Source organism: Bradysia coprophila (genome assembly GCF_014529535.1).
Source record: "Bradysia coprophila strain Holo2 chromosome IV unlocalized genomic scaffold, BU_Bcop_v1 contig_106, whole genome shotgun sequence".
NCBI classification, from domain to species: domain Eukaryota; kingdom Metazoa; phylum Arthropoda; class Insecta; order Diptera; family Sciaridae; genus Bradysia; species Bradysia coprophila.
In genome coordinates, this window is record NW_023503372.1 from 2,610,439 (window position 1) to 2,636,735 (window position 26,297).

A 26,297-nucleotide genomic window follows, 5' to 3' on the forward strand; every position below is an offset into this window, starting at 1 on the left:
TAATTTATGGTTATTTATTTATTGCATGTTATCGTTTTGATTAAATTGGAGTATTTTACACACACACGGAACACGCACTAAATTTTTTTGTTTTTTTGAATTATAAATTATAAATTTCCAGCAGCTGGTTGTGAATTGAATATGAGAGTTTTTTATGAATAAAAATAGAATTGGATAGCTGGATGTATATACAAAACAAAATTTAAAAAAAAATGGAATTAAATTATGCAAACAAACGACAAATTAAATTAAATTCTACAAATCCATGTAATAATTATAAGTTCGACTTCCTCGTATTTGGATATAAAAAGACAGCGGAAGAAAAAAAAATATCAAAAAAGAAAAATTGTTAACCTTTTACAAACGGCTGCCAGCATATGAAATCTGTTACTCCTTTCAGTTTAAAATTTCTACCACTTTTTCCCTACAACACTAGACCCCCATTTATATTTTTTACCATCGATGTCTCAGATAAAACTGATAGATCAGCCGTTTGTAAGCATTGCGATGTGTCCCCCATTCAATTAATTCTAATCGTTCTTTGTTTATTCATATTTGTGAGCATAAGCGATATGTACGACGTTAACAGATCGTCCATTTTGTAGCCGAGCGATGTTTCACAGAGTAGCTTCGACCCACGCACCAAATTGCCAATAGTCATGTGGAAGTACGTATTGCCGGACGACCAATTCGATATTCGAGTAAATGGATGTGTCACCAGTATTTCCTATAAAAAATGTTTGGAAATTTCGGTTAAGCTTAGTGTGCACGATCCATGGCACTAGTGGAATGGAGAACAAAAAATGCTACCAAATGTGAGCTTCCTGGTCAAAGTGCCTCTCGCTACTGTATTTAGTATACCTCGTCTTCGACAAACGTTTTCTTGATTTTTCCGAATTTTCTTCAATTTTTTCTGTTTTCATTAATTTTCTCGAAATCATTCAAATTTTCCTGTGTTTCTCGATTTTCCAAGATTTTCTCGATTTTTTACATTTTCTACCATTCTAAATTTTCCCGATTTTCTCGAATTTATTTTAAAATTTCTTGATTTTCTAGAGTTTTGTTAATTCTTCCCGATTTTCTTGAAAAGAATTTCTCAAGAGTAGGCAGTGTAGCAGAGTCTGTCTGACCATAATAGCTCGGAAAAGAGGAGACCCAATTTTCCTTGAGTGATTCAACAAAGGCGAATAGTTGAAGCTTAGAATGGCGTTGAGAGCAACGTCCATAACTATATCTTTCGTCTAAAAACTTACCTTCGTTTGAGGATGAATTAGACTGACACCGTGTTTGTTGATTGCGATGAGTAGCATTTCGGGATAGTTCGGCTCAGTGGTTTGTTTTACTTCGAAGAATGCCGAACCGAATGTTGGCCATCTGTAGGTAACATTTCGGAATTAGTTTTTTCTTGCAGTGTCGGGAGCAGATCAAAGAAATTTGTTTTTTCAAACCGGAACTCACCTGTACACAATCTTTAAGAATGTGACCTTTGCATCATCGGCACTCATACCAGCATCTTGATTGTACGCAGCTACAATAGACCGCTTCCACTCGCTGGTACTCTGCATTTTTGTAAGATCCGATGGAATAAGCTCGCGCAACATTTGACTAAAAATTGAACCATTAGCATCTTCTTAACATCCAATCACTCAAACAGACACCCAATCATCAAAAAGCGAACTTACGGTATTGCTCCTAATTCTTGTTTGCTCTCTCCAAACCTAACCCGATAGACCAAAGCAGCCAATTTTGAAGCTTCTTCCTTGGAACACTTGTGATAGCCCCTCAGCAGTTTCGGCAACTCTTGATGATAATGGAAAATCAGATCGGCATTCCGGTCTTTGCCGGGTACCGTATTGGTCCACAACTTTTTCATGAAGAATACTTGGTATGTGAACTGTGGGTTCGTTCCGTCCCTTGTAGGCCGAGCTTTTTTAATCCAATCGGTCAAATGGCGTACGAAATCGAAGAAGAAATCTCCTTCCGGCTATATGAAGGAAAATGAAATCAGACAAATTGATTGGATCGACGAAAGTTTCGTGTACCTACCACGGAAATGACTTTGTCCGCAATTTTTACAAACAGACTGAATCCTTCGCTCGAACGCAAGTTCAAGCGTTGGGATATGTTTTGGCAGAAATCCTTGGCTCTAGTAGAGGAATCAACTTCGAAAGCTTCGTCCGTATCATCAGGGAAATAGACTTTGTGGAATATTTGCGTCGTTTTGTGCTGAATGGCTTCCACTTCCACTTGATGCGGTGGATATTTTCGTTGACCATTGCGTAAAGTTTTCTGCAGACGATGCAGTGAATCTTGGGAAATGGGATGCCGACGACTGCGTAAAAACATGAGCAACTCTTTCAACAGACTTTGACTGCAAGCAAACAATCCGGTGGCTAACCACATCAATTCCCATCCACGTTCTTCAGACATACGATTCCGATTGTCGGTCAGTTGTTTGATTAACTGACAATAAAGTTCATCTCGCAGAATTTCATGCTTCAACGGCCCATCGAATATGTGATCGGTGATCTCATTACCGATTCTTGGTCGTTTCGACGGTAGATCGCCCATGTATTTGAGGATTGCCGTGAAAGCAAAGCACGCTTCCTCGGACAATTCTTCCTTAGCTATGAGCTTTTTCAGCAATGGTTGCTTCAGAGGCTCCCGTGAATATCTCCACAAATCTTCATATCCTCGTTTCGAGCTCAACGTCAACGCTTTCGACATGGTTCTCTTTGGTGGAGGTCGGAAATGATCCAGGGCATATTCGGCTAAATTGTATGGACGATCGCGCGGTTCCGTTACACCATTTGATACGGTACTCAATCGTCGACCGTGATGGGCTCCCTCGATGCTGAACAAAGCCAGTATGTCCTCCGGAGGTTTGCTCAACGTTGGCAACACATAAACTGTTTCTGCCGGAAAGTCGCCTCTTTCCTCCGATCGATCACTACGGCCTATGCACCAACCGTTATTCAAAACTGTTTCGCCGGTACTATCCTCTTCCAGTATAAGTAAATCTCCCTTTGAGAACGACAGAAAGCTTGTACCCTCGCCGGGAGCTTTGTAGTCTTGAACGGCGATTACGTATTTGGATCTAAAGGAGGGAGAATTGTTTAGTATTTCCCTGGAGAAACGTTCAAAATGTAAGATTCAACCTCTTCTTCAGTCCTTCCAAGAAATAAACAACTAAGTCGCGAATGTCTTCAGCATTTGGACTTTGAAATGTAAATTCTTCTGCTCGCACTGTCGACAAACTGAATGTCTGGGTGAAGACTTTGTTCGTTTTTTGGCTTGACACGGATGTGATTTCTGGAATTGAATTTTTAAAGAAGAATTCTATCGACTGTTTCAGTGGCACGACCTACCTGGAAAAGACAATTCCAGCAAAACTTGTTCTTGATCATCAACTACATAGACCCCAGTCCAATTGACTGCTATGATGACATCATTTTTCGGTAAATTCGGCCCAGAGTTTCTATTCGTTTCAAAAGGAATTTTGGTCATTTGTTCACTTCCAACACAATCGTTCTATGGAATTACCTGTAAGCTTCATAGAATCTCGAAAACAGCAATGGCCATTTGTATTTGGCATAGCTAACAATGTCCTCCTTCACTTTCAACGACGGTATCTTTTCCTTGAGATAGTAGCTCTTCTTGTACGCTTGTAAGACTAGTGCCGCCCATCTGTCCATCGCTTTATCGATCCCAGTGAGACAATAATCTGGGATGAAATTCGGCAGCAATGTGAACAGTCGCTCCATAGCCATGTCTGTTCCGTATTCAATAAAATATTGCTGAGCAGCTATCATCGCTAAGTCCTCTTCTTTGTCGCATCTAAACGTTTAGCGTTGCTTACAATCTCTTCCAACAAGCACTTCAACCAAACAACTCACCGATATTCACCGAACTTAACACCCCTGACTACTTGCTGATAGATCAAATTTGTTGCCACCTGATCCTCGGTCGGTTCGTGCCACGGAGCAAAGATCTCCTTCCGGAAGAACAGTCTCCACGGTGCATTTCGTTCTTGTGCACCCTGTTCCTTGGCATATTGTTCGCATTGTGAAATAGCATCCATGACATGATCACCACCACTGCCCAGCGACGATACTTTGTCGAACAATGCAATGTACAACGAAAAACCGAACTGATCTTTAAGCGTAATTTTATCCGACAATTGATTGCATAACTCGCGGGCCGTGGTTGCCGAGTCGGCCAGTAACGTTTTGGTGTTACCGTCCATAAATGTTATTGGAAGCATAATTGGTTTCTTTGACTTAGTTGCTTGCAGTTCTAACCAAGACGGCGGTTGATTGCGCGTTCCGTTGTTGAAGGTCCGCTTCAATCGATCCTCACAATATGGAGCATATCCTAAAGGACAAAATTGTCATGATCAAAATGTGGTTCAATTTAGTGTAAGTTCAACTCGTACCAGGTGGTCCCTCTCTTATAAAAGCCCGAATGTAATTGACGAATTTCTCTGACGGTGCGAAGCATCCAACACACAACGACAACAGAATCCATCCTCTGGCACTAAAAGTTGGAAGAGGCCGTTAATCATTTCCTTCAATTTCGTAGTATTTCTCTGGACTTACTGTGACGACTTTGACGGATTATTGGTCAATTGCTTACAAATCTGACAATAAATTTCGTCTCTCAGTTCAGCACGTAAAATGCCATGACCAATGATGAAATGAAGTTTTTCCAGGTTTGAGGTGGGACGCGATTCCAACCACGACTGATAGCTATCGGCTGTATACTCTTCGTCTTGAAGTTTGCGACGTACATCCTCACCCAGCTTATTCTTCCGCTTCAATGTCAACGAAACTAATTTGTGACGAATGGAACGTGGTTTCTGCTTTAAAAACGCTTCGGGATCCAGTCCCATCATTTGAGCTTCTTGGAATTCCTTAAATTTGTGAAATGGTTAGCACACTAAAATTTCGGTCGCTTTCTAGCCAGCTCCGGTAACTTACCTTGCTTCGGATGAAATTTCGTCCAAGTGTGGCTGTTACTTTGGACATAACTGATGTGTTATCTCGATCCATTGTATGATATCGAGGCTCCGGCAGATCACCGGTGAATCTCAATATTGTTATCCATAAGGCTTGAGCGGCCAGCTGATCACCTTGTGTGTGCTATAAGTTATTTCATTGTTAGAATTTCCGTCTCAATGCTTCCTCCCTCGAATTTCATCTCAATTTTATGCACTTACCAATGGCAACAATGGATGCTTGAGCGGTTTCCTGGAGTACTGATGGGTAACATTGCCTTGGAAGTATGTCGCTGCAAACTTTTGGAACTTGAATTCCGACAAATCTTCTTCATCCTCAGACACCATCTGCATCGGCGTTATTTCCTTAAAGAATAGAACTCGGTGAAAATTCAGTCCCCATCGCTCACTGCATTTTCATTCTTACCTCATTTTGATCCGAATTTACTGGTAAATCATTGAAAACTGATGTCTCCCGACCGCCGTGTGGTGTTGGAGTTTCACTGCTAGAGTCCGGAAGAAAATCGAACATTGCCTCAACCAGCTTGCTATCGTCAACTGGTTCATCCTGCTTCCTAGCTGCTTCGCTAATCATTGTCTTTTTGACTTCAACCTTTCGTCGCTCTTCCATTTCATGTTCGTAATCTCTTCGCTCGATCTCATTCAAACGATCCAAGTAATGTTGTTCGGCAATTTCCGCAGCTCTTTTGTTTCCTTGATGCTTGAGTTCTTGTTCTTCCAATCTCCTCAGTCTCAGTACTTCGTTATATTTACGATAATCTTCCCTCAGCTTCTTATAGCGTTTCATCGCAATCATACCTCGCACGTGCGACTGGATTTTGATGATTGCCCACATCTTGTGACCATACTCTCTTCGAACTAAATATCCACGAGCGTGTGCCTGCAAGCCAACGATATGACCGCGTAAATGACGGAACCGATGACTCAGAACTCTCGATCTAATGAGTGCCTGCAATCGCATGTATCCAACTCTCATCTTTTTGTACCGCTGACGTTGAGCATATCCTCTCCAGTACTTTTGAATCGTAATTGCGGCAGCTTTCATTCTCAAGAAACGTCTGCGATATACCCATCCTCTGATGGATCTCTGCAGAATCAAAATTTTCCTTGTTAAAACTCTGTCTCGCTCTTGTTCCAAGAACAAGTCGTGAGCGTCTTTCAGGAACACTTTGGTGTGTCCTAGTTGATAGTCTGACTTTCCCAGCACAGCAGCACAAATTCGAGCCGTTGCCATGTGACAATCGGTTTTATGAGCCGGTGGAACACCATTAATCAAAAATCGATATCGCTCTACGAACTCTCTGAACCCATGACGTATTGGGTAGCCGGCACGACGAATTCGAATAGTTTCCATCATTCCGGAATATCTCAACTGTCTGCAACAGAGTCCTCGATCAAACAGCATCGGTTTCTTCAGTTCATTCGGTTTGATGCATCTGATGAAGAATGGCTGACAACTGCTCAACGTCTTCATCAGGGAGTCTAAACTCTTTTTAAACTGGGTGGACAGAGTTGGTGTCCTTTTCCTTGTCTCGGCTCCCATTTCGATATCGTCGACGAATATCGCTTGCAGGAACCGATTATTCGATGAACTGATCAACTGCAACAGATCACCGCTGAACGAGTCTCGATTCTTCTCCAAGAATCCTCGAGTATCATAAAAGACTACACCAGCGAAATGATTTAGTCCGAAGCTGGTGTTTATATCAGACTTGGGTTTTAAATAATTCTTATGAGAACCGTGAGTTTTGTGCAGTTTGGCCAACATTGTCTGATCGGTGCCCTTCGGAAATTTCGATTCTTCGTCAATCAGTGCCATGATGTTCAATTGTTTTATCGCTATCAGATCTAAGGCATCTTGATTGTCCACAAATTCAATGTGCTGCCAATTGATACCCTCATGGTTGTACTCCTCCTGTTCCAACTTAAAGATGTGCTGCACAAAGAATTGCTGAAGATTTTCGTTGGCAAAATTGATGCAGAACTGCTCGAAGCTGTTATGATCGAAATTTTCGAAACCGAAAATATCCAAAACGCCGATAGCATTCCGTGCCGATGCTCTCGGCTTATAAATTGCACTGTTGATCTTCTTCACAATGAGAATGAAGAGACGACCGTAAATCCCCTTGACAAACGCATCCCTCACATCAACCGATTGATCTCGAGATAGAGTCGAAATAACCGTCTCACCGTGAGCGAATAGAGTTTTTCGAGTTAATGCATCGATGAGCGGTTGAACGGGTACACCCAGCAACGCACCAACCCTTTCCACATTCGTATGTTCTGGTATTTCTGTTGCGTCCAAATTATCGACAACCGTTGCCTTGTATTTGATGTTACCGCAGTGCAACAGCGCTGCTAGCAGTTTAAGAATTTCCCAAATTTCTTGGTCAGAAAATAGAAGAACTTTCATTGCCGATCGGATATCGGCAAATTCTGCCGTATCATCGCGACCCTCACATGTTATGCAATCGCCGCCAGTTAAATATCTGTAGAATAAACACCGGATTAACGTTTAAATCTTTACTGACTATTTCGACTTGGTCCATACTTGTAATCGGATGCGTTTCCCAGCTCAAGTTTGCGCTTCTCATCGTTTGACAAACCCGCCAACAAGCAGTAGAAGATGTGATAATTTCGTTCATTTGGATTTTGTGATACAATTCGAGATTTCTCTAATAAATATTGTTCTATTTTAGCACCTTCAATCACACCATTACCGCTGAAGTGAATATCAATGTATTTGCCAAATCTGACGACAAACAAAGATTGATTGAATAAGAGGTCAATGAACTCGTCGTTCGTTGGTTGATCCAACTCACCTTGAACTGTTGTCATTTCTGACAGTCTTTGCATTTCCGAATGCCTCCAATATGGGATTGGCTTCGAGTATTTGTTGTTCGATCCATGAATGTTTACCGCTTATGGCGGCCAAATACTGTAATATTAATTTGGTACTTTCCGTCTTACCAGCACCCGACTCTCCGCTAATAACGATGCATTGATCTTGACGGTAGCGTTTCATATGCGCGTACGCATTGTCACCAATAGCTGTGATTGAGGATTTTTTTATGAGAAAACTGTGGTAAGAAAACTGACTACATTCATCGCATCCGAACCGATAACTGCCCCGGCTCAATATTTAAATCAATTCTCATCAGATGATTGAACTTACCGAAGATATGCGGCGGCAATTCACCAATTTTCCGTTCTTTGTAAAGTTTTATTTGTTCTGCGGTGTAGATGGGAAGAATTTGATACGGATTTACAGCAACTAATATCGAACCGGTATACGTCTGTGATTGGAACATTGAAGAATTAAATTTCTGACCAACTTGCCAACAGTACAAGCTCAACCATCTGACTTACGTATATCAAATTGTCTATGTAACGAATCAATAGATTCCGTAAAATTCCAGCTTCATGAAGATCACCTAATGATATCATATCCTCGACGCCTTGCACCGACGATGCGTGCATCGCCTTTATCCGTCGTTCTGGCGCCAGCCATTGTTCTTCGCTATCGTCGTCCCTTACTTGAATACGTCTACCTTCAGCTGATATTACACGAGCGCCAATGGCTACATCGAATTCTTTTCCTGTGGCAGGTTCAATCCAGATGTAGTCACCCTGAAAATCGATTTTTTGTTTTAAAACAAGAGCTTTGGGAGATGCTTGGAGTAAGAAATATTCGATTTCCACTGTATCGTGACAGACAAAGTGAAGACAACAGAGAATTTTCCTATAATGATTATAGATGTTTGACTTGCCTAGCCCCCAAACTATATACTAGATTATTAATACTTAAGTTTTTTAACAAGTCGCAGAACATTTAGTAGTATATGAACGATAATATATCATCAAAACGAATCTACTGCTTCTTTTCATTGGAGTATGTTCAAATTCTTGAAATCTTTTACTTCATTCGTTTCAACATTAGTTCCATGTTATGTAAGGACATAAAAATGAAAGTTCTCATCACTTTTCTTGTCACTTCTGTCGATAACAGCTGGCATAGTCGTCCTGTAAGTTCAAGCTTGGGAGTTTTTTATTTATTTTCTCTGAAAAAGCAATAAAACCCAACCAACGTATAATTATCAAGCAACAAATCCATAAATAGAAATTGCTGATGATGATGTTAAAATGAAATAGTCTTTGATTTTGATGAAACCACAGTTCATGATTCAGAGAGCAATCATAGAATTGGAAAATGTTTACGATTTCGTCAGAACAACAAATTGATCATGATCTTCGTGAGATTGAAATAAATTTCAAATAATCGTTGGCTCTGCAATTTCGAAGACACTATCTATCAATGAATAATGAAACATCTTCATCTACACTTACACGTTCATCTTGGTAGTAATGTGATTGAGTTTTGGTTGAGTAAGTAAATTTAATGTTTTTAACCTTTAATGCTTACGCGGTAATACTTAAGAACGGAGTACGACAATTATTATGTACAACGTATGAAGACAGCATGAAGTCCATCAATAACTATAGGTGCCTCAAGTGCCTTTCCCTATACACTATTCGCACCCAAGTGCCAATAGTCACTTCGAACTATAATTTTTAAGAACTGAAAGTTTGCTCTGTAAATCTCTTCAACAAGGATGTAAGAACAGATTTTTCATTTCTCATGCAAACGCATGGTCTAAAGCAACTAAATACAGAAATTATCTGTTATCGACAGAAATGGCAAAAATAAACGACGACCTCAGACTTCATGTTTTATATTCAGTAAAAATTTATGTTACAACAAATGAAGTAAAAGATTTTCCATCAAAACATTAGGCATTACTTGAACAAAAGAAGTAACAGATTCAAAGATTATATCATTATATGACAATACGCTTGTTGTTTCTAAAAGGTTAACTTTACATAGCCCATCCTGTAAACCCAACGAACTTGAAGAAACCTACAATGTACGACCTACGTACGTACTTATATGCATCGAGTTTTCTCTTTGACAAAATCCTGTTTGCCCCTAAAACCTTCTTGTCTATTTTAATGTGCTGAAAATGTGGTAACAAACAATATACCAAAGACTATCGCACCTCAAATTGAAATTCTAAGTGTCATCCTAAGCAAATGATTATCGAATCTATTACTTCTTTTTATCGAACTAATTCAGCAGATAATTTCAGCTCGTGTCAGATTATAGACCTGCCACTCCTCAAAACAACTAATTTTCAGGCAAAAATTATTCCTCCATTTTTCATCGACATTTCGACAGAAACTCTGAGTCAGAGCTCATCCCTCAAAGAAGTCTATCGATCTCTTCTACCAAAAAATCCGCGACATCACACTAACCTTCTGACTCGACCTAATTTTGTTTGATGTTAGGAATGGAAATTCAAAGCATGCGAAACAGATAACTGAGCTAACGCTACTTGCGTACAGCCACGCGTATATTATTTCGTAATAACAACAGCTAAACTTGGTTCCATTCCGAAATATTTAGTCGAATGACAAAGCGGATGAAAGACAATTATTGTTTTTGGCATATATTGTGCGAGACATTTTACATTTTAATGCAAACGTGATGAAGGAGTTATCAAATAAAAAAGCATAAAAATATTCAAAGCATTGGAATAAAATCGTTTCAGTTCACAGGAAGTGTCGGATATAAAAAACGGTTCCACACAACTGATCATTGTAAAGTATCGTAGGGCTGCTCACATTTCGACGTACACTATACGTATTTTCCGAGTATTCATCACCGTCTGTTGTGTTACCTGGTGTGTATGCTGTATATGGCATTGTCTGCCTCTATAATATGGTACTCTCGGGTATTTCTTTTCCATGTTCATTGTTTTCATTTGTTACACATTTTTATTTTCATTAATAATTCTATTGAATACCGTATCGTACAATACACACGAACATGCCTAAATAAAAGTGTTTGCAGGCCTTTTACATTTGATGGTTCGGTATACATATAGTCATTTTGTTTGTGCTAACAATTTTTCCATCGCATCGTGCCGTATCATTTATTCTTTAAAGACTGCGTTTTGATACATAATATAATGAATTTGTAACATGCCATGTTCTATCATCGGATTAACGTTAAATGCAATTCTAACGTAAACCTCTTACACATTATCTTAGAAGAATACACGCAGCAATTTTCGAGAAGAAAAATCATCTCAATGCAGTTATAATGGCTGGCTATGTGAAATAGATATATAAATGGGATGAGTTACATCACGAGTTTGAAGTCATCTTTTTGATGGTATAATATTGTGTGAAACGTATGTATAACAAGAAGACATGGGTGATGGGTAGGCATAATTATGTCTTTATAAAAAAGCTCATCGATATTATTACACAGTGAAATCTATTTAGCATCGAGATTAGAATCTTACAAGACAGTTATCTCGTTCAATATAGCTTATCTTGTACAGCACGCATGATCTGTTGCATATAGTGATTTCATGGCGAACATAATCGTTAAGCATATTCGAACATTGAAAGAATTTCTCAAAATATTCGTTTTCAAACGTTAGTCACTAATTAGACCGGAATCGTAGTTTGGTTACTTATTATTAATCTTTTACAGATGGCAAGCCACGGCAGATTATTGGTAAATTCATTTACCGAATTTAATGAAAATTACCAAAACTTATCGAAATTTACTGAAAATTTATCGGAATTTACCGAACATTTACTGAAATTTCCCGAGTTTATGTTGCGATAAATTAGAAATTTCGATAAATTTCAGAAAATTCGGTAAATCACTTTGTGGGTCACCGTCCGCTTCGAAGGGGTTAGGGAGGAACGACGAAAGTATAGCACACATTATAAGGTATATAGGAAAAGTGAGGCCAAGGAAGAGTGGGTCTAAAAATCTGTAATAAATAGGAGACGGAATTTATGGCTACCAATATTCCCTGCCACCATATCATCAGAATTTAACGAATGTGATCCCTTTTTTCTTCTTCGTTGTTTTCAACCGATCGTTACAAACACTTTCAATTGATTGATTAAAACCATTTTTTTACTAACGATATACAACCACGTTAGCTGAACTCTTTGCTTAATTTTGTCGTTACTATTGATAACAGATGATAAAGAAAGTAAAAGAGAGGTCATCGCTACAGTGAACGTTTCTGAATGGCCAATTGGTAGCGTAATTGCCATTCACGTTAGTGTAGCAAATATAAATTATGAATTGGTTTTACAATTGAATGGCGCATACTTACTCGTGTTACGATAACCATTGTTCCACTTCATTGACGCTATCAATGTTGTTTACTCTGCCAATTTGTTTTTTTCTTTCTGTAAAATCTGTAAACAAACAAACAGATAAAATCATAAACTTTTACAACATTATTTTGTTATGGAGGCATAGGTTATTATGCAATGAGTGTCTGTGTGTGCTGTGCAGTAGTAAAACTAAAATATGAAAATTTTAAACTGTATTTTATGATTATGAATTATGATGATGATAATGGATATTCTAGATATTCAGGTGTATATCGTGCTGCTAGTTTCAATGACTTAAACTTTGAATCAAGTTGCTTGAACAAGACGAAATTAAAATTGTCCCACGACACTTTTGAGTCTCTCATCAAGCTACTAAAGCTTGAAACCTATGCCAAATTGTTTTAGTACCCGATACGAAACACATTCGTTCTACGATTTGTATTTTATAACCCCCGGAAGGCTGAAACAAAGACGTAGCTCTAGTGTATATCTCGACTCAGTCATATCGTATAAAATGTGTCAAAATAAAGGTATTGAAGCTAAATTTTATGAGTGAGATCTGTTACTTCGCCTGTTCAAAATATTCGTTTCTGATACACAATCTTTTACTCCCTTAGTGTTAATAGAACATTTTGTATGAAGGGACTAGAGAGACATCATTACTTGTTGTCGTTGTCGTGTAACATTTGTTATTTCACCTCAATAAAATTTCGTTAAGTATACAAATACTGCTGACAAAAGTAAAGCCTTCGTGATGTATTGGCTCAAAAGAAGCCTTATGGTAGACAGTATATCATGTACTATACTCTATTCTGTGTAGCATATCTAATTTGCAGTTCTATTCGACTACAACTAAATATCACCTGCGCGCGTAATCCGACATCAAAATCACTATATCACAATGGGATTTACTTTCTTATCAGTCCGTTGTAATGTTATGTGTTTCGAATGTGTTTCTTGCGCTTGATAAGCGATAAGACAAATTATAAATTATCACCGAAAAAAAACATAATACGATTTCGACATTCTTTTAGATAAATGTTACGCGCCTACGGCTGGTATGGCTAATTTGTTGATAACAAAAAATTAAATATGATTTTTAGCTATTTTTATGGCACTTTTGTAGTCTCGATTCCGAGGTAAAATTACTATTATCGGACATGGATATAGTTGTGTTGCGTTGCTATACGTTGAATGCGTCTCTCGATGTTGTCTAAATTTCATTTTATAGGGAAAAAAATTAATTTTCTTAAAATGACATGGAACAGACAAACTGAAGTTCCGTGTCTACATTTATATCGTAACGGAACGGAACCCGTTCTACAATTTTTATGCGAAAACAAACTTTATTATAGTTATGTATACCCGCAATCACAACCAGTTGTCTAAATAGTCAATACAACATAATGTAGGTATCAGTTTCGCTTCATCTAGTTACACATTATTAAACTATTTGCTCTTTGCAAATACAATATTTGCTTCGTTGTAAGCTTTTAACCAGAAGAACATTATTTTAAAATGAGACCAATTACGACGAAACTAAGAATGTGCAGTGCGATGGTATCTGGTTGATCATCGGGAATTTTATTCAGACACAGAAATGTTTTGGGTCATTAACCCAAAATACTTGCCGATATTATATACGTTGAGGCGAGGCACGTATCGCGTTATCTTTCTTGATATTCCTGCAACATTTCACTTACTTATGAAGGAACTAGATAGGTTACATAGACTACAAGTGAGAAAAACGTATAATTTAACATAAAGTGCTTGTTATTACCGACTATACAAATGAATTATAAATTGAAGGTTTAAAAGGTTTTTCATTTGATGGTGTCATTGCCATATCATTTAAATGTAAAATAGGTATCATAGGTATCCAGTTCTACACAATGCGTAGAATCTTTTCTCTCTCGATTCAGCTATTTTACATATATTACAAAAAGAATTGAGTTTCAATTTCGAAAGCATTTTCAAATATTTGCTTTCTCATCAGAATATATTTCTCTGTAATTTTAATCTCTTCGCATCTCATCCTTGCGAAAAATAAAGCCGGATTTGCAGTTGGTTGTTATATCGCTGAATGTTTTAAATTGTAGAAGAAGATTGTAATCAACAACAAAAATCTATGCTTCTTCTCACAAGAATTTTAAAAATAAATTCTTCGGAATTTTGTTACTAGAAAAAGCACATTTCACAAGAAAATGTTTTTTAAAAAAACCTTTTTTTTCTCTAAATATTTGACAAGGTCAATGCGTGAGATTTTGAGATAAAGTGACAACAGAAATGTATATCCTCTTTCTAACCGGTTCTAACTTGTTAGATTGATCTCAGAATTCATCTTCTATGTGAATGACACAAAAACAAAAATTCTAAAACACTTCAAAATTTATGTATTGACTATTGTCTACAGCGACGACGAAAGAGCTGTTCGAATCGAATGATACATAACATAATAGCAAAATCAAGATTTTCCAGACCCTCCTCTTCTATCTTTTATCACAATTAATGCATGATAATACACCCACAACAAATGCATGGTCCCTTACGCATGTGGGATACTTCATCCCTTATCTTACGTTACGTAATTCGTCATGAATTCATGAACGGTCGCTTGTCGTTCAACAGACTCAGCCAATTGAAATTTTGCAGTCTGATTTCCACAGCAATGAAAAAAAAAATCGCTTAACCTCAAGCGTTTATAAAGCAAAATGTATGTTATAGTTATATCGAAAGAACTCAAAGATTTTGCATCAAACTATGTGATAGTTTAACCCAAAGAAATGACAGATTCAACGAATGTACTTTCTGTTTGTAATAGTACATTTACGTTACGTCTGTGCTTCCAAATTTTTCCTATGACGTGTCGGAAGGCTATAGCTCGAATTAAAGGACAGGGCTGTATTCCCACTCGTCCAAATAATTTTTTTTATTCACGTCGTAAGTGTGCCTAAAATTTGAATTTTAAGTGAACGATTCGATGAAAAAGTGAACCGAAAAATACATTTCAACGCTTCCTTGTATGAAAATGACGCTACGTCAGAAAGACCTCCGCACTTTCCATTTTGAAATTCGACCGCACTTACGGCATGAATTACGGACATACTCTGCTTTACGTGATTGGTAAGAGCATTGATATTTTATATGAGCAAAGTGATTTACGCTGAGTTTGTCACACGTACCAATGGGTGCAAGATCACCAAACAAAATAGTTGGGTGCTATTCTTCTGTTAAAGAAGTCACCTTCAGTTTTTATTAAAGCTTCTTCTTCTTCACCGTGTTTTTCTACTGTAAAAAGTGAACAGTCTTACAACGCATGCAAAGCTTTCCTTTCAGACTATAGTCTTAACCTGTTTCAGACGGCAAGCATATGACAAGTATTATTATCTGGTCTATTACTTCCATCGATCAAAGTATTTTTAATTTATTGATTTCAAATCTTGTACTTCAATTTTTTAACATGCTTTCTGCTATATAAAAGACCATTTTACCCAGAGCTTGTCATTATTTTTGTCATTATCGATAACAGATACAGTCTGGGGCTCGACTATTTCGGACCTAAGTTCTGCAATCTCGTCTATGTCCTTCTACTTGGAGTCCGGTTGCGTAAAATGTACTGAAAAAGTCTATTTTGGAAAAGATGATGCTCCACAATAGGCCAATAACATGACTCAAAAATTAACTAGAGACTAACTAAAAAAAAACTCCGACGAGAGTAAAGTTTGCCAGAGCCAGACCTGCGTGAGTAATTCATTCTAATTGTATTTTAAAGAATTTTTTAAACAGACCTCACAATAGACTGGAGTATCGAGTAAGCATCTGTTATAAGACAAGAATATTTATTCATTCAGTAATGTTGATAATGACGCGGAAGTGACATGTGAATCTTGTGGAACTGAATTCTAATTCATTGGAAATTCGTTTGATTTTTTAGAGGATTTACAATTTTCTAGTATAGATGTCAAGATTACCTATAATCGTAGCAAGTACATCTAGTCGGCTCTAGTTCTGATCGTTATTGGCGTCAGAACACATATGAAAAAATCACCCAAGTTATCACAAAACAGAGCAAGGTCGTTGGGTATATCTTTTGGAACATGCTTATCATCGACAATGAAAAAATCCGAAACCATTAATCCACTTACTCGAATACAGTAACTTTCTCGATAATTCGGAAAACCCCTAATTGTTAACAAGAAATAAAATTTCACAAAGAAATGACTGTCGGGGCTTATGATTTTACTGGACGGATTGTACGGATAGGTAAAAAGATTCCAAAATATCTTTGTTGATATCAACCCTAAGTATAATAGGAATTTCGGTAAAGTACGTCTTGTGTAAGAAACTGTTACTACCGAGGAGTATTTTTAAAATAACTTCTAATAATTTCTTTGTTCTTCTTAAAAATATTTTTAGAAACTTTCGCAAAATTTAGGAAAATGTTTTCCCAAAAATTTTTCCGATGTCCGTGACAAAATACATACAAAGTAGAAACCTCTTCAACTTGCTTAATTTATTTAGCATTTCAACCATTCTTGTCTAATTACAGTCCCTCAATATTATTTTGGTATAACTAGTAACAGACAATCCCTCATCCAAAAATTTTCATTCGTACGGGTCTCTAAGATTTTGTTAAAACAAACGCATTTAACGCGCCCAAAACGTACTAATTACATCGAATATTTGGAAAATAATGAGGTCCAACTGGTTACTGAAACCAGTTGTTTCATTAGAAATTGAAATTAGTCACGTACGCATAAAAGTATAAAGAAATGCTGTTCGTTCTTCCCAATCACTTAACACTAATTATTGATTGACTGACCACCCCATAGAGTCATAATGGACCACCCTTACTCCCTCTTTGTTAGTCTTTTTGACTGTAATACCTCTGAATACAGACAGACCATAGAATATGTAGAGGTGGCACTCAAACATTTACCGCCTAAATGTGGTCAATCCATATTTTCTACCGACGAAAGTTCTTTACCTTTCCATGTGTCCCACAAGCACAACAAACTGAACAAAGAGTTTCGTTTATGTGACACGTGATCAGTACCACATCAAAATCCCCGAGCGAATAGACACAACGCCTAGCTGGCACTTTTAACCAAAATTTAACGAGAAAATCTATAATTGCCGAACTAATTACTGTGTGCGTTTTTGGTTTTTATCAATTTGTTGTTGTTCGAAAATATTTTTAGTTGCAGTTCAGCTGCTAATCGGTGTGCACATCCAAAATGAAGTGTTTGTTCATTTTAATAACTTTAGTAACGTCAATTGCTAGTGACGAAGAGTGTGGACTGCGAAAATCGGTTAATCCGTTTGTGTTTGGTGGAACAGCAGTTAGTGCTGGCGATTTCCCGTGGGTGGTCCCATTGATTCGGAAGTATAATGACAAATTTTTCTGCGGTTCGAATTTAATTAGTCGTCAGCATGTCTTGACTGGTAAAGGAATTTCGATCGAATTGAAATATTGAAATGCTAACGAAAACATGTCCCCCTTAGCCGCCCATTGTGTCGTTGAAAAGGGATCAACGCAACACTTTACTCAAGATGACATCTATGCACTTGTCGGACGTTTCGATCTAACAATCAACGAAGAACGATCCATCAAGGCGGACATTAAGAAAATTATCGTCCATCCAAACTGGTCGTCGAATGACATCCGCTATGACGCAGATATTTCTATTCTTATGCTAAAACATCGTGTGGAGTTTACTGATAATATTCAACCTGTTTGCTTGCCCGGGTCAGATGAACCGGTTTTTGAGATACGCGGTCTCGTCGTGGGATATGGAAAGTCTGAATCGGGTGCGATCCATGAGAACACACCTAGGAAGGTGGAAATTTCTTCGTACACAAATGACCACTGTTTCTTTTCGGATTACCAATTCGCTCGGTTCGGTTCGCCGAGAACCTTTTGTGCTGGTGAACGGGGGAAAACGCCATGTCAAGGTAGGAGACGAATGAGTTTAAATTGGGTTTGTTTCATCATCACTTTCATGATCGAATTTTAGGCGACTCGGGCAGTGGATTCTATGTTGACGAAAAATCTGTGTGGAAAATTTTGGGCGTCGTGTCATCGGCCACCGTTCAAGAATGTGGCAGCAACGATTTCGTATTATTCACAAATGTGGTCAAGTTTACCGATTGGATTCGGAGCGAGATGATCAAGTCCAATGACAAAGACGAACTTGAAACTGTTTTCAATGAATTCGACGAAAATTCTGCTGATTTTCAGAATCCAATCGAAAGGCGGAACGTTGTTGACACAGAATGTAAATTCCGGGAAAGCAGGTCAGTTGTTCACATCCTGGTCTGTATAAACTGCGAGCGTATCTAACCGTCGACAAATTTCTTAGTTCAACTTATGCTTGCTACATAAATGGTTTAACGGCACCGGATGAAGACATTCAATTGAGAATCCAAGGTGGTGCACACAGGCCCCAAAGGACCAATCGAGATGTAACTGCAATGCAAATGGTCAGCGGTACTGTAACACATTTTCCAGACTTGTCGGATGCAATGAAAACCTTTCCCAATTTGAATGGGTTTGGAATCGCTTTTGCCAAGATGAAACACATCGATCGGAAGAACCTGAAGAATCTCGGTCAATTCAGGTTTCTCCTAATTTCGGATAATCAAATCGAAGTGATTGCACCGGACACATTCGAGGATCTGAAACAATTGGAACTGATCGACATTTGCCGAAACCGCATTAAGAACTTGGAACCGAACTGGATATCGACAATGCCAAGGTTGCGCGTGTTCAAGGCTCGAAACAATTTCTTCCAATATGTGCCGGCGAATATGTTCAAGGCGAATCCAGAGTTGGAGGAAATTTTATTCGATTCGAATGATTTGCAAAGGATTGATACAGATTTTAGCGAACTGAAAAGCTTAAAAAATTTGAGAATTTTGAACAATACTTGCATTGACAAGGCTTATTGCAATGACGTTAATCCAAAATGCATGAAGTCTCTACGACAATTTTCGTTACTTGTTACTGGACTTTGTGGAGATTTTTCAGAGGACGCCAGCCCATAGGTTTCATTGATTTTTATTTGACGAATTTTTTAATGACAAAAATTTTGATTGACTATTGTGATTGACACTGGGATGTGTTGTATTGTAACGAGAAGGAACAACTGCTTGTCGTACTAAAATATTTGAATAAAATCTAATGATTGTTTGACTTAGTAAGGTATAGGAAGAGCGTCCAAGGAAAGTTCATTAAAAAACTTCTTCGATAAGTTTGCATTCTACCCGCCTATGCATGTTTGGTCTCATAATTTAAAGACAAAAAACTTTAAAGGCCCGAAAAATTGAAACCCTGGTCTCACGACAGAGTACAATAAACCAGGCAGGAGCGGTTCATTTTCGAAACGTCAAATAAGTGACCTAATACACTGTCTGAAAATGAACACTGACATAGTTTAAATAATTTAATCGCTCCTGTCTGGTTAACTCTACTCTGCATGGTCTAAAAATAAACGAGCCATCAGAACAGTCGGAGCGTCTGCTGCGACTGAGCCCCGTACAAACCCGTATATCTATTGCATACGTGACCCTAGTGCGTCTGTCACCCTACTTTGACCGTAGACATATTGCACCCGTAAACGTAGTTGAAGTCAAATTATTATGAAATGTGTACATCTTAGAAATTGCGCATAGCGCAATTACGAAGCCCCGTACGACGTTCCTTTCAAATAAAACAAAAATTTCAAATAGCCCTAAAATTTTAATTTATTGAGTATAAATACACATAGGGCCTAGTATCGGCCTCAGTCCGAGGATCCAAATTTATTTTTTTTTCAACTACATTCTATTCGGCCTTTGATTACCTTCCAAATGAAACAAAAAATACGAAAAACGGATGAAATTTGCTCGAGTTATATTCAAAATACACATAGGGCCCTAGTAGCGGCCTTAGTCCGAGGACCCAAATTTAATTTTTTTTCAACAACATTCTATTCGGCCTTTGATTACCTTCCAAATGAAACACAAATTACGAAAAACGGATGAAATTTGCTCGAGTTATATGTAAAATACACATAGGGCCCTAGCAACGGCCTTAGTCCAAGGACCCAAATTTAATTTTTTTTTCAACAACATTCTATTCGGTGTTCGATTATCATTCAAATGAAACAAAAATTACGAAAAACGGATGAAATTTACTCGAGTTGTATGTAAAATACGCATAGGGCCCTAGTAGCGGCCTCAGTCCGAGGACCCAATTTTTTTTTTCAACAACATTCTATTCGGTGTTCGATTATCTTTCAAATGAAACAAAAATTACGAAGAACGGATGAAATTTACTCGAGTTGTATGTAAAATACGCATAGGGCCCTAGTAGCGGCCTTAGTCCGAGGACCCAAATTTAATTTTTTTTTTCAACAACATTCTATTCGGCCTTTGATTACCTTCCAAATGAAACAAAAATTACGAAAAACGGATGAAATTTGCTCGAGTTATATGTAAAATACACATAGGGCCCTAGTAGCGGCCTTAGTCCGAGGACCCAAATTTAATTTTTTTTCAACAACATTCTATTCGGCCTTTGATTACCTTCCAAATGAAACAAAAATTACGAAAAACGGATGAAATTTGCTCGAGTTATATGTAAAATACACATAGGGCCCTAGTAGCGGCCTTAGTCCAAGGACCCAAATTTAATTTTTTTTTTCAACAACATTCTATTCGGTGTTCGATTATCTTTCAAATGAAACAAAAATTACGAAAAACGGATGAAATTTACTCGAGTTGTATGTAAAATACGCATAGGGCCCTAGTAGCGGCCTTAGTCCGAGGACCCAAATTTAATTTTTTTTCAACAACATTCTATTCGGCCTTTGATTACCTTCCAAATGACACAAAAATTACGAACAACGAATGAAATTTACTCGAGTTCAATGTAAAATACACTTAGGGCCCTAGTAGCGGCCTTAGTCCAAGGACCCAAATTTAATTTTTTTTTCAACAACATTCTATTCGGTGTTCGATTATCTTTCAAATGAAACAAAAATTACGAAAAACGGATGAAATTTACTCGAGTTGTATGTAAAATACGCATAGGGCCCTAGTAGCGGCCTTAGTCCGAGGACCCAAATTTAATTTTTTTTCAACAACATTCTATTCGGCCTTTGATTACCTTCCAAATGACACAAAAATTACGAACAACGAATGAAATTTACTCGAGTTCAATGTAAAATACACTTAGGGCCCTAGTAGTGGCCTTAGTCCAAGGACCCTAATTTAATTTTTTTTTCAACAACTTTCTATTCGGCGTTCGATTACCTTCCAAATGAAACAAAAATTACGAAAAACGGATGAAATTTACTTGAGTTCTATGTAAAATACACATAGGGCCCTAGTAGCTTTTCACTTCTAAGGCCCTAACTCACGGTCCACTCACCCGATTTTAAAAAACTTTTTTTTCCTGGATTGGTATTGACAATACCTATCATTTGCCGTGTCATTTACATTTCCATCGTTTATTTTGCCATAAATATCACCAAAAGACCTTAAATCACTTAGGTGGCCCTAACTCACGAAGGGCCGACCCGAATATGCCCATCTTCGAACTTAGCCTCACTATTTTGACTATCTTTCAGGAGAAAAAATTTTTGAAATCGGATTTGATTTACTCAAGATATCGACGTGACAGACAGACGGACAGACGGACAGACGGCCCAAATTTTTATTGCGGATTCGTCATCTATGAACATAGGCAAACACTTTGCCCTTACCGTCTGCTTCGAATTCCATCAATTACACACGGCATCGTAATCCTATAAGCCCCTTCGTACTTCGTACGGGGCTAAAAAGTCTCAGCGGTCATCGATATGACCAGTTCGGGCCTGAATAGTCTGATCAAATTCTTTGTACAACTGGATCATTCAGGATGTTGTATCATAACAAATAATTATTCGACCATACAATGCTAAACACCAATTTGTCTTTTATGACATACGTGAAGAAAATTGAAATTTTTCATGATGACGACAGGAGGAATTGTGTGAGTTTTGAAAACAGCTGTTCTGTTCTAATAGCACCTGACCATGCCTTAATCGTCTGTAAATGGTAAGCGTTTCGTGTTTTTTCGATGCAATCTTTAAATCTATTACTTCGTTTACTGAAAGTCTCGGATGATGTTTTGTCGGAAAAATCTTTTACTTCGTTAGTTTTAACACATATTTTCCTATAAAGAACATATTAATCGATTGTCTTCATTTATTTGTGTCGTTACTGTCGATAACAGATTTTACTTTATTTGTTAGCAGAGTCTTGTGTTTCTATATGAATCATATGGAAAGCTTCAAGTGGATGATCCTGTAAAAATCCAATTGTTCGGTAATTTTTTCCAATGATTTTTCTAATAGGATCCGAAACTTGGCTCTAAATTTCGTAAAATTCTTATAGGCAATTTGTATTTTTATTAAATGTCTGTTCATGTCTGTTCTGAATACAACAACTAACAAGCCACCCACATAAAGTCCCAAAAACCAATTAGAGGAACAATGGTTTGGCTGGGTAAAAAAAGCATTAATCTTTGAAAGGCGTCTCGACTAAAAAATAAATTTTGTTTTAAATGCCCGCCATCGGTGTTAATCTATCATTATGACTATGAATATTATTTGCCTTTCATCTGACTCATTTTTCACTAAAATATAAAACCATTTTTCAGTTTCTGTTTTAATAAAACATTTACCTGAAAATATGTCATCCAACAATAAGCTTCTTGTGGTGGATGGTGATGCAATGAGAGAAAAAATTGGCATAACAAAGTAAAGTATAACAGAAAACGTAAACATTCAGTGAAGTAACAAATTCTAAATTTATTCTAATAAACTGATTCAGCATCACAATTGAAGTTGAAAACAGAAATAACGAAACTTCTCTACAGGTACCTACCTACCTACATTGGTTAACATCGTGTTTGATGAATACATTTCTTTCGTTTCGTTTGTCAAATAATATTTCAGCAAACTTTTGTTTCAGACCAAATTGATCAGTTTTGATAAAACGGTTCAACATTTTCGATAAAACAATTTTATCTGCTCTGCGAAATTCAAATTGAATTCTTTTCGGTATTATGTGACTCAGCACAAAAAATTCGACTTTTTTTTACGTCCAAAATGGATGTAAATCGACGAAGCAAATCGAACTGTTGTTGGCTGGAAAATATTTTTCATAGTAGATTACTGGGCAAGATCGACAGTAAACCACATTAGGGTATAACTGCCTTCTGGTACAAAATCGTAATTGAATTGAACAAAGGGAAACCAACTAGTATTTATGTATTGTGATACACACGACATAAGTTCATTGATTATCGACCTTCAAGTAGTGGTGCCCCTAACCTCTCTGCACACTCTACCTGTCTGACTGATCAAGCACTGGAATTTTATGCTTGGACTCATCCTCATTATTCTGACTTTATAGCAGGACGAGCGTCATTGTCGAAATCTATCGAAATACTTCACAGGAGAATCGACTTTGCGTTTTGTCATAGCACTGCTCCTAGCAGCTACACTCTAACTGTATTTCATTGAAATTTCATTGTAATCGACCAATGGTACAAAACTTTATTTTACTTGGAAAACATACTAATTCCAGGGGTGGCGTTATCTAATATGCAGAACAAACACCAAAACAAAGAAACAGAGCACTGGAGCGCTGGAATTTTATGCTTGGACTCATCCTCATTATTCTGACTTTATAGCAGGACGAGCGTCATTGTCGAAATCTATCGAAATACTTCACAGGAGAATCGACTTTGCGTTTTGTCATAGCACTGCTCCTAGCTGCTACACTCTAACTGTATTTCATTGAAATTTCATTGTAAGCGACCAATGGTACAAAACTTTATTTTACTTGGAAAACATACTAATTCCAGGGGTGGCGTTATCTAATATGCAGAACAAACACCAAAACAAACAAACAGAGCATAATTACTCTTCACTTTCCCATGGATCGCGTGAAGCAAAAGTTGAGATAAAATGCTCTTTCGACCTCCGAATACAGTGGCGGTCAGAGGTTAACGTGGTCTAACCACCTTCAGTCGTTTCAGTCGTTTCTTCTAACAAACACCACTCGATACCATTTTCAATCTACAGATAAACTCGAAACAGCCTATGTAGCCCCTGCTGCAGTAACGTTAAATTTATGCAGACGGGAAATAATAACAATCGATTTTGTTCATTCTTTTGATCAACGTTTTTAACAGATTGATACAAAGTCTATGACTTCAATAGTTTCAACACACAACTTACTATATAAGATCCCATTTAGCAACTGCTGATTACTTATTTCTGATGTCGTGAATCGATAACAGGTGATAACAAGGTTTGGTTGTAATACGAAGATCTTTAGATAACTCTTATTTTTTATAGTTATCAAGTTATCAAACTAAAAAAGAATCGTTCATTTGCATCGTCCACGTCCATAGACAGCTATATCAATGGACAGTAATCAAATCTATTACTTCATTTGATCTAAGCATTTTCTACAGAGTGAAAGAAAAACTGTCGCTTCAGTTGCTTTACCATGTACTTTGCTCACTGCTAATTTTTGTCGTTGCTAATGTTAACGGATGTCATTTGGGGCTAACCATCAAATGTACTCGGAATTTTTTGTAATTAAATTGTACTCGGAAATGCTCTTTACTCAACCGTTGGAGGCCTTTCACAAAGTACTTACGCATCTACGAGTGACCGAATCAAAGCAAAAATTTTAAAAACAATTTCCATTCAAAACAGCTAACATATCATGAGGTCCCAAACGCGCCTTCTTCTGCGTGCGGACTTTGTGAATGGCCTCTCATTTCCTATACTCCTTTTTTTGATGAATTAATGCTATATTCGTATCTGACGATACTTAGATACACCACACTTAATGGTCATTGCACGACTATATAAAGCTTAACTGCACCTACTTAAAATGTGCACTGAATGCACAACCTTCCTGCAATTCATTCACTCGGTTCTATGTGTGTTGCATACTTGCACATCGACTTAATTGTAAACATTTTACTGTTATTGCTAATAAAAATGCAATCAATCAGTTACAACTGAGAAAAGTAGCTGAAAGCAGCACTTCGACAGGTGGCATCGTACACCACGTCCGTTTTAACACACCGACTGACGATGTCTGTATGAGTGTTCGAAAATGTTCTAACATTTACAGGCGATACCTGTTCTTTCTTGAAGCAACTCGTTTACATTATTAAACAACAACAAAAAAAAGAGTTACTGTCGTCAGTCGCTTGTTGTACTCATTGGCATATCTCACACGTAATAGATAAAAGTTGAAAAATCTCTAACAACCAAATAGAGACTGGAATAATGTTTCGAATCAACGAAAGATAAGCTAATGAACGAACGAAAAAGCGAATTAATTTCATTCTGAAAGTCACACACAATTCTATAGTTTTCTCTTCTCTTCACATTTGTAAAATATATAAATATTGTGAATATATTACACAGAATCCACGATCAAGTTCAAAAACTAGTATTTTTTATTGAAATTTTATCACATATACAGTTATATACGTGATGTGGTAATTCTCGGTGCTTCTTGTGTGATGATGATGGTATAACAATATAAAAATGGGCCTACCTTTTAGCCGGAAAAACGATCTATATGTTGTATAGCTCTCGGAAACAATTCGATGAAAATTAACAAAAAAAAATGTAATCCAAATGTTGAGCGATGCAATTACTAGACAAACATTGTTAGACCATCGGAGGTAATTTAATCGGCTTATTGTTAGTTTGCAGAGCGCGTTAACCTTATAATTAACACCTAATGTTTCATATATAGAAAACCGAAGATGATTCTTGTTTTATGAACTTGTACACGTAATCAAAATCTTATGATATTCCGTCTTCAATTGACTTCGCTTTATCCGATTAATTAATTGGCTTGAATCGAACCGATTCCACAAAATAATCGAAAAATAAATTGTTATTTGAGTGAACTAAATTAGGATTTTAAAGTATAAAACATTCAAAGAAAAATATTAATTTTTAACACAAAGATAGACCTCCGTACTCTGCGCGATGATCAA

At 37.3% G+C, this 26,297-nt stretch overlaps 2 protein-coding genes across 2 annotated transcripts; one reads left to right on the top strand and one right to left on the bottom strand.

The window, feature by feature from the left end:
• On the bottom strand, positions 1-26,297 carry LOC119070896 (myosin-VIIa). The gene is made up of 20 exons (XM_037175422.1): positions 25,847-26,297; positions 12,223-12,307; positions 8,387-8,647; positions 8,193-8,313; positions 7,840-8,068; positions 7,569-7,769; positions 5,424-7,506; positions 5,219-5,362; positions 4,980-5,141; positions 4,599-4,912; positions 4,436-4,536; positions 3,897-4,374; positions 3,544-3,837; positions 3,369-3,478; positions 3,159-3,312; positions 2,047-3,097; positions 1,683-1,984; positions 1,459-1,605; positions 1,254-1,374; positions 1-727 (listed from the first exon to the last, which is right to left on the bottom strand). The coding sequence occupies exons 2-20, from the start codon at positions 12,238-12,240 to the stop codon at positions 521-523; spliced, it is 6,498 nt and encodes a 2,165-aa protein (XP_037031317.1). The 5' UTR covers positions 12,241-12,307; positions 25,847-26,297; the 3' UTR covers positions 1-520.
• Positions 17,056-19,405, top strand: LOC119070897. The gene is made up of 4 exons (XM_037175424.1): positions 17,056-17,671; positions 17,732-18,181; positions 18,244-18,523; positions 18,589-19,405. Exons 1-4 carry the CDS (start codon positions 17,464-17,466, stop codon positions 19,271-19,273), a joined length of 1,623 nt encoding a protein of 540 aa, XP_037031319.1. The 5' UTR covers positions 17,056-17,463; the 3' UTR covers positions 19,274-19,405.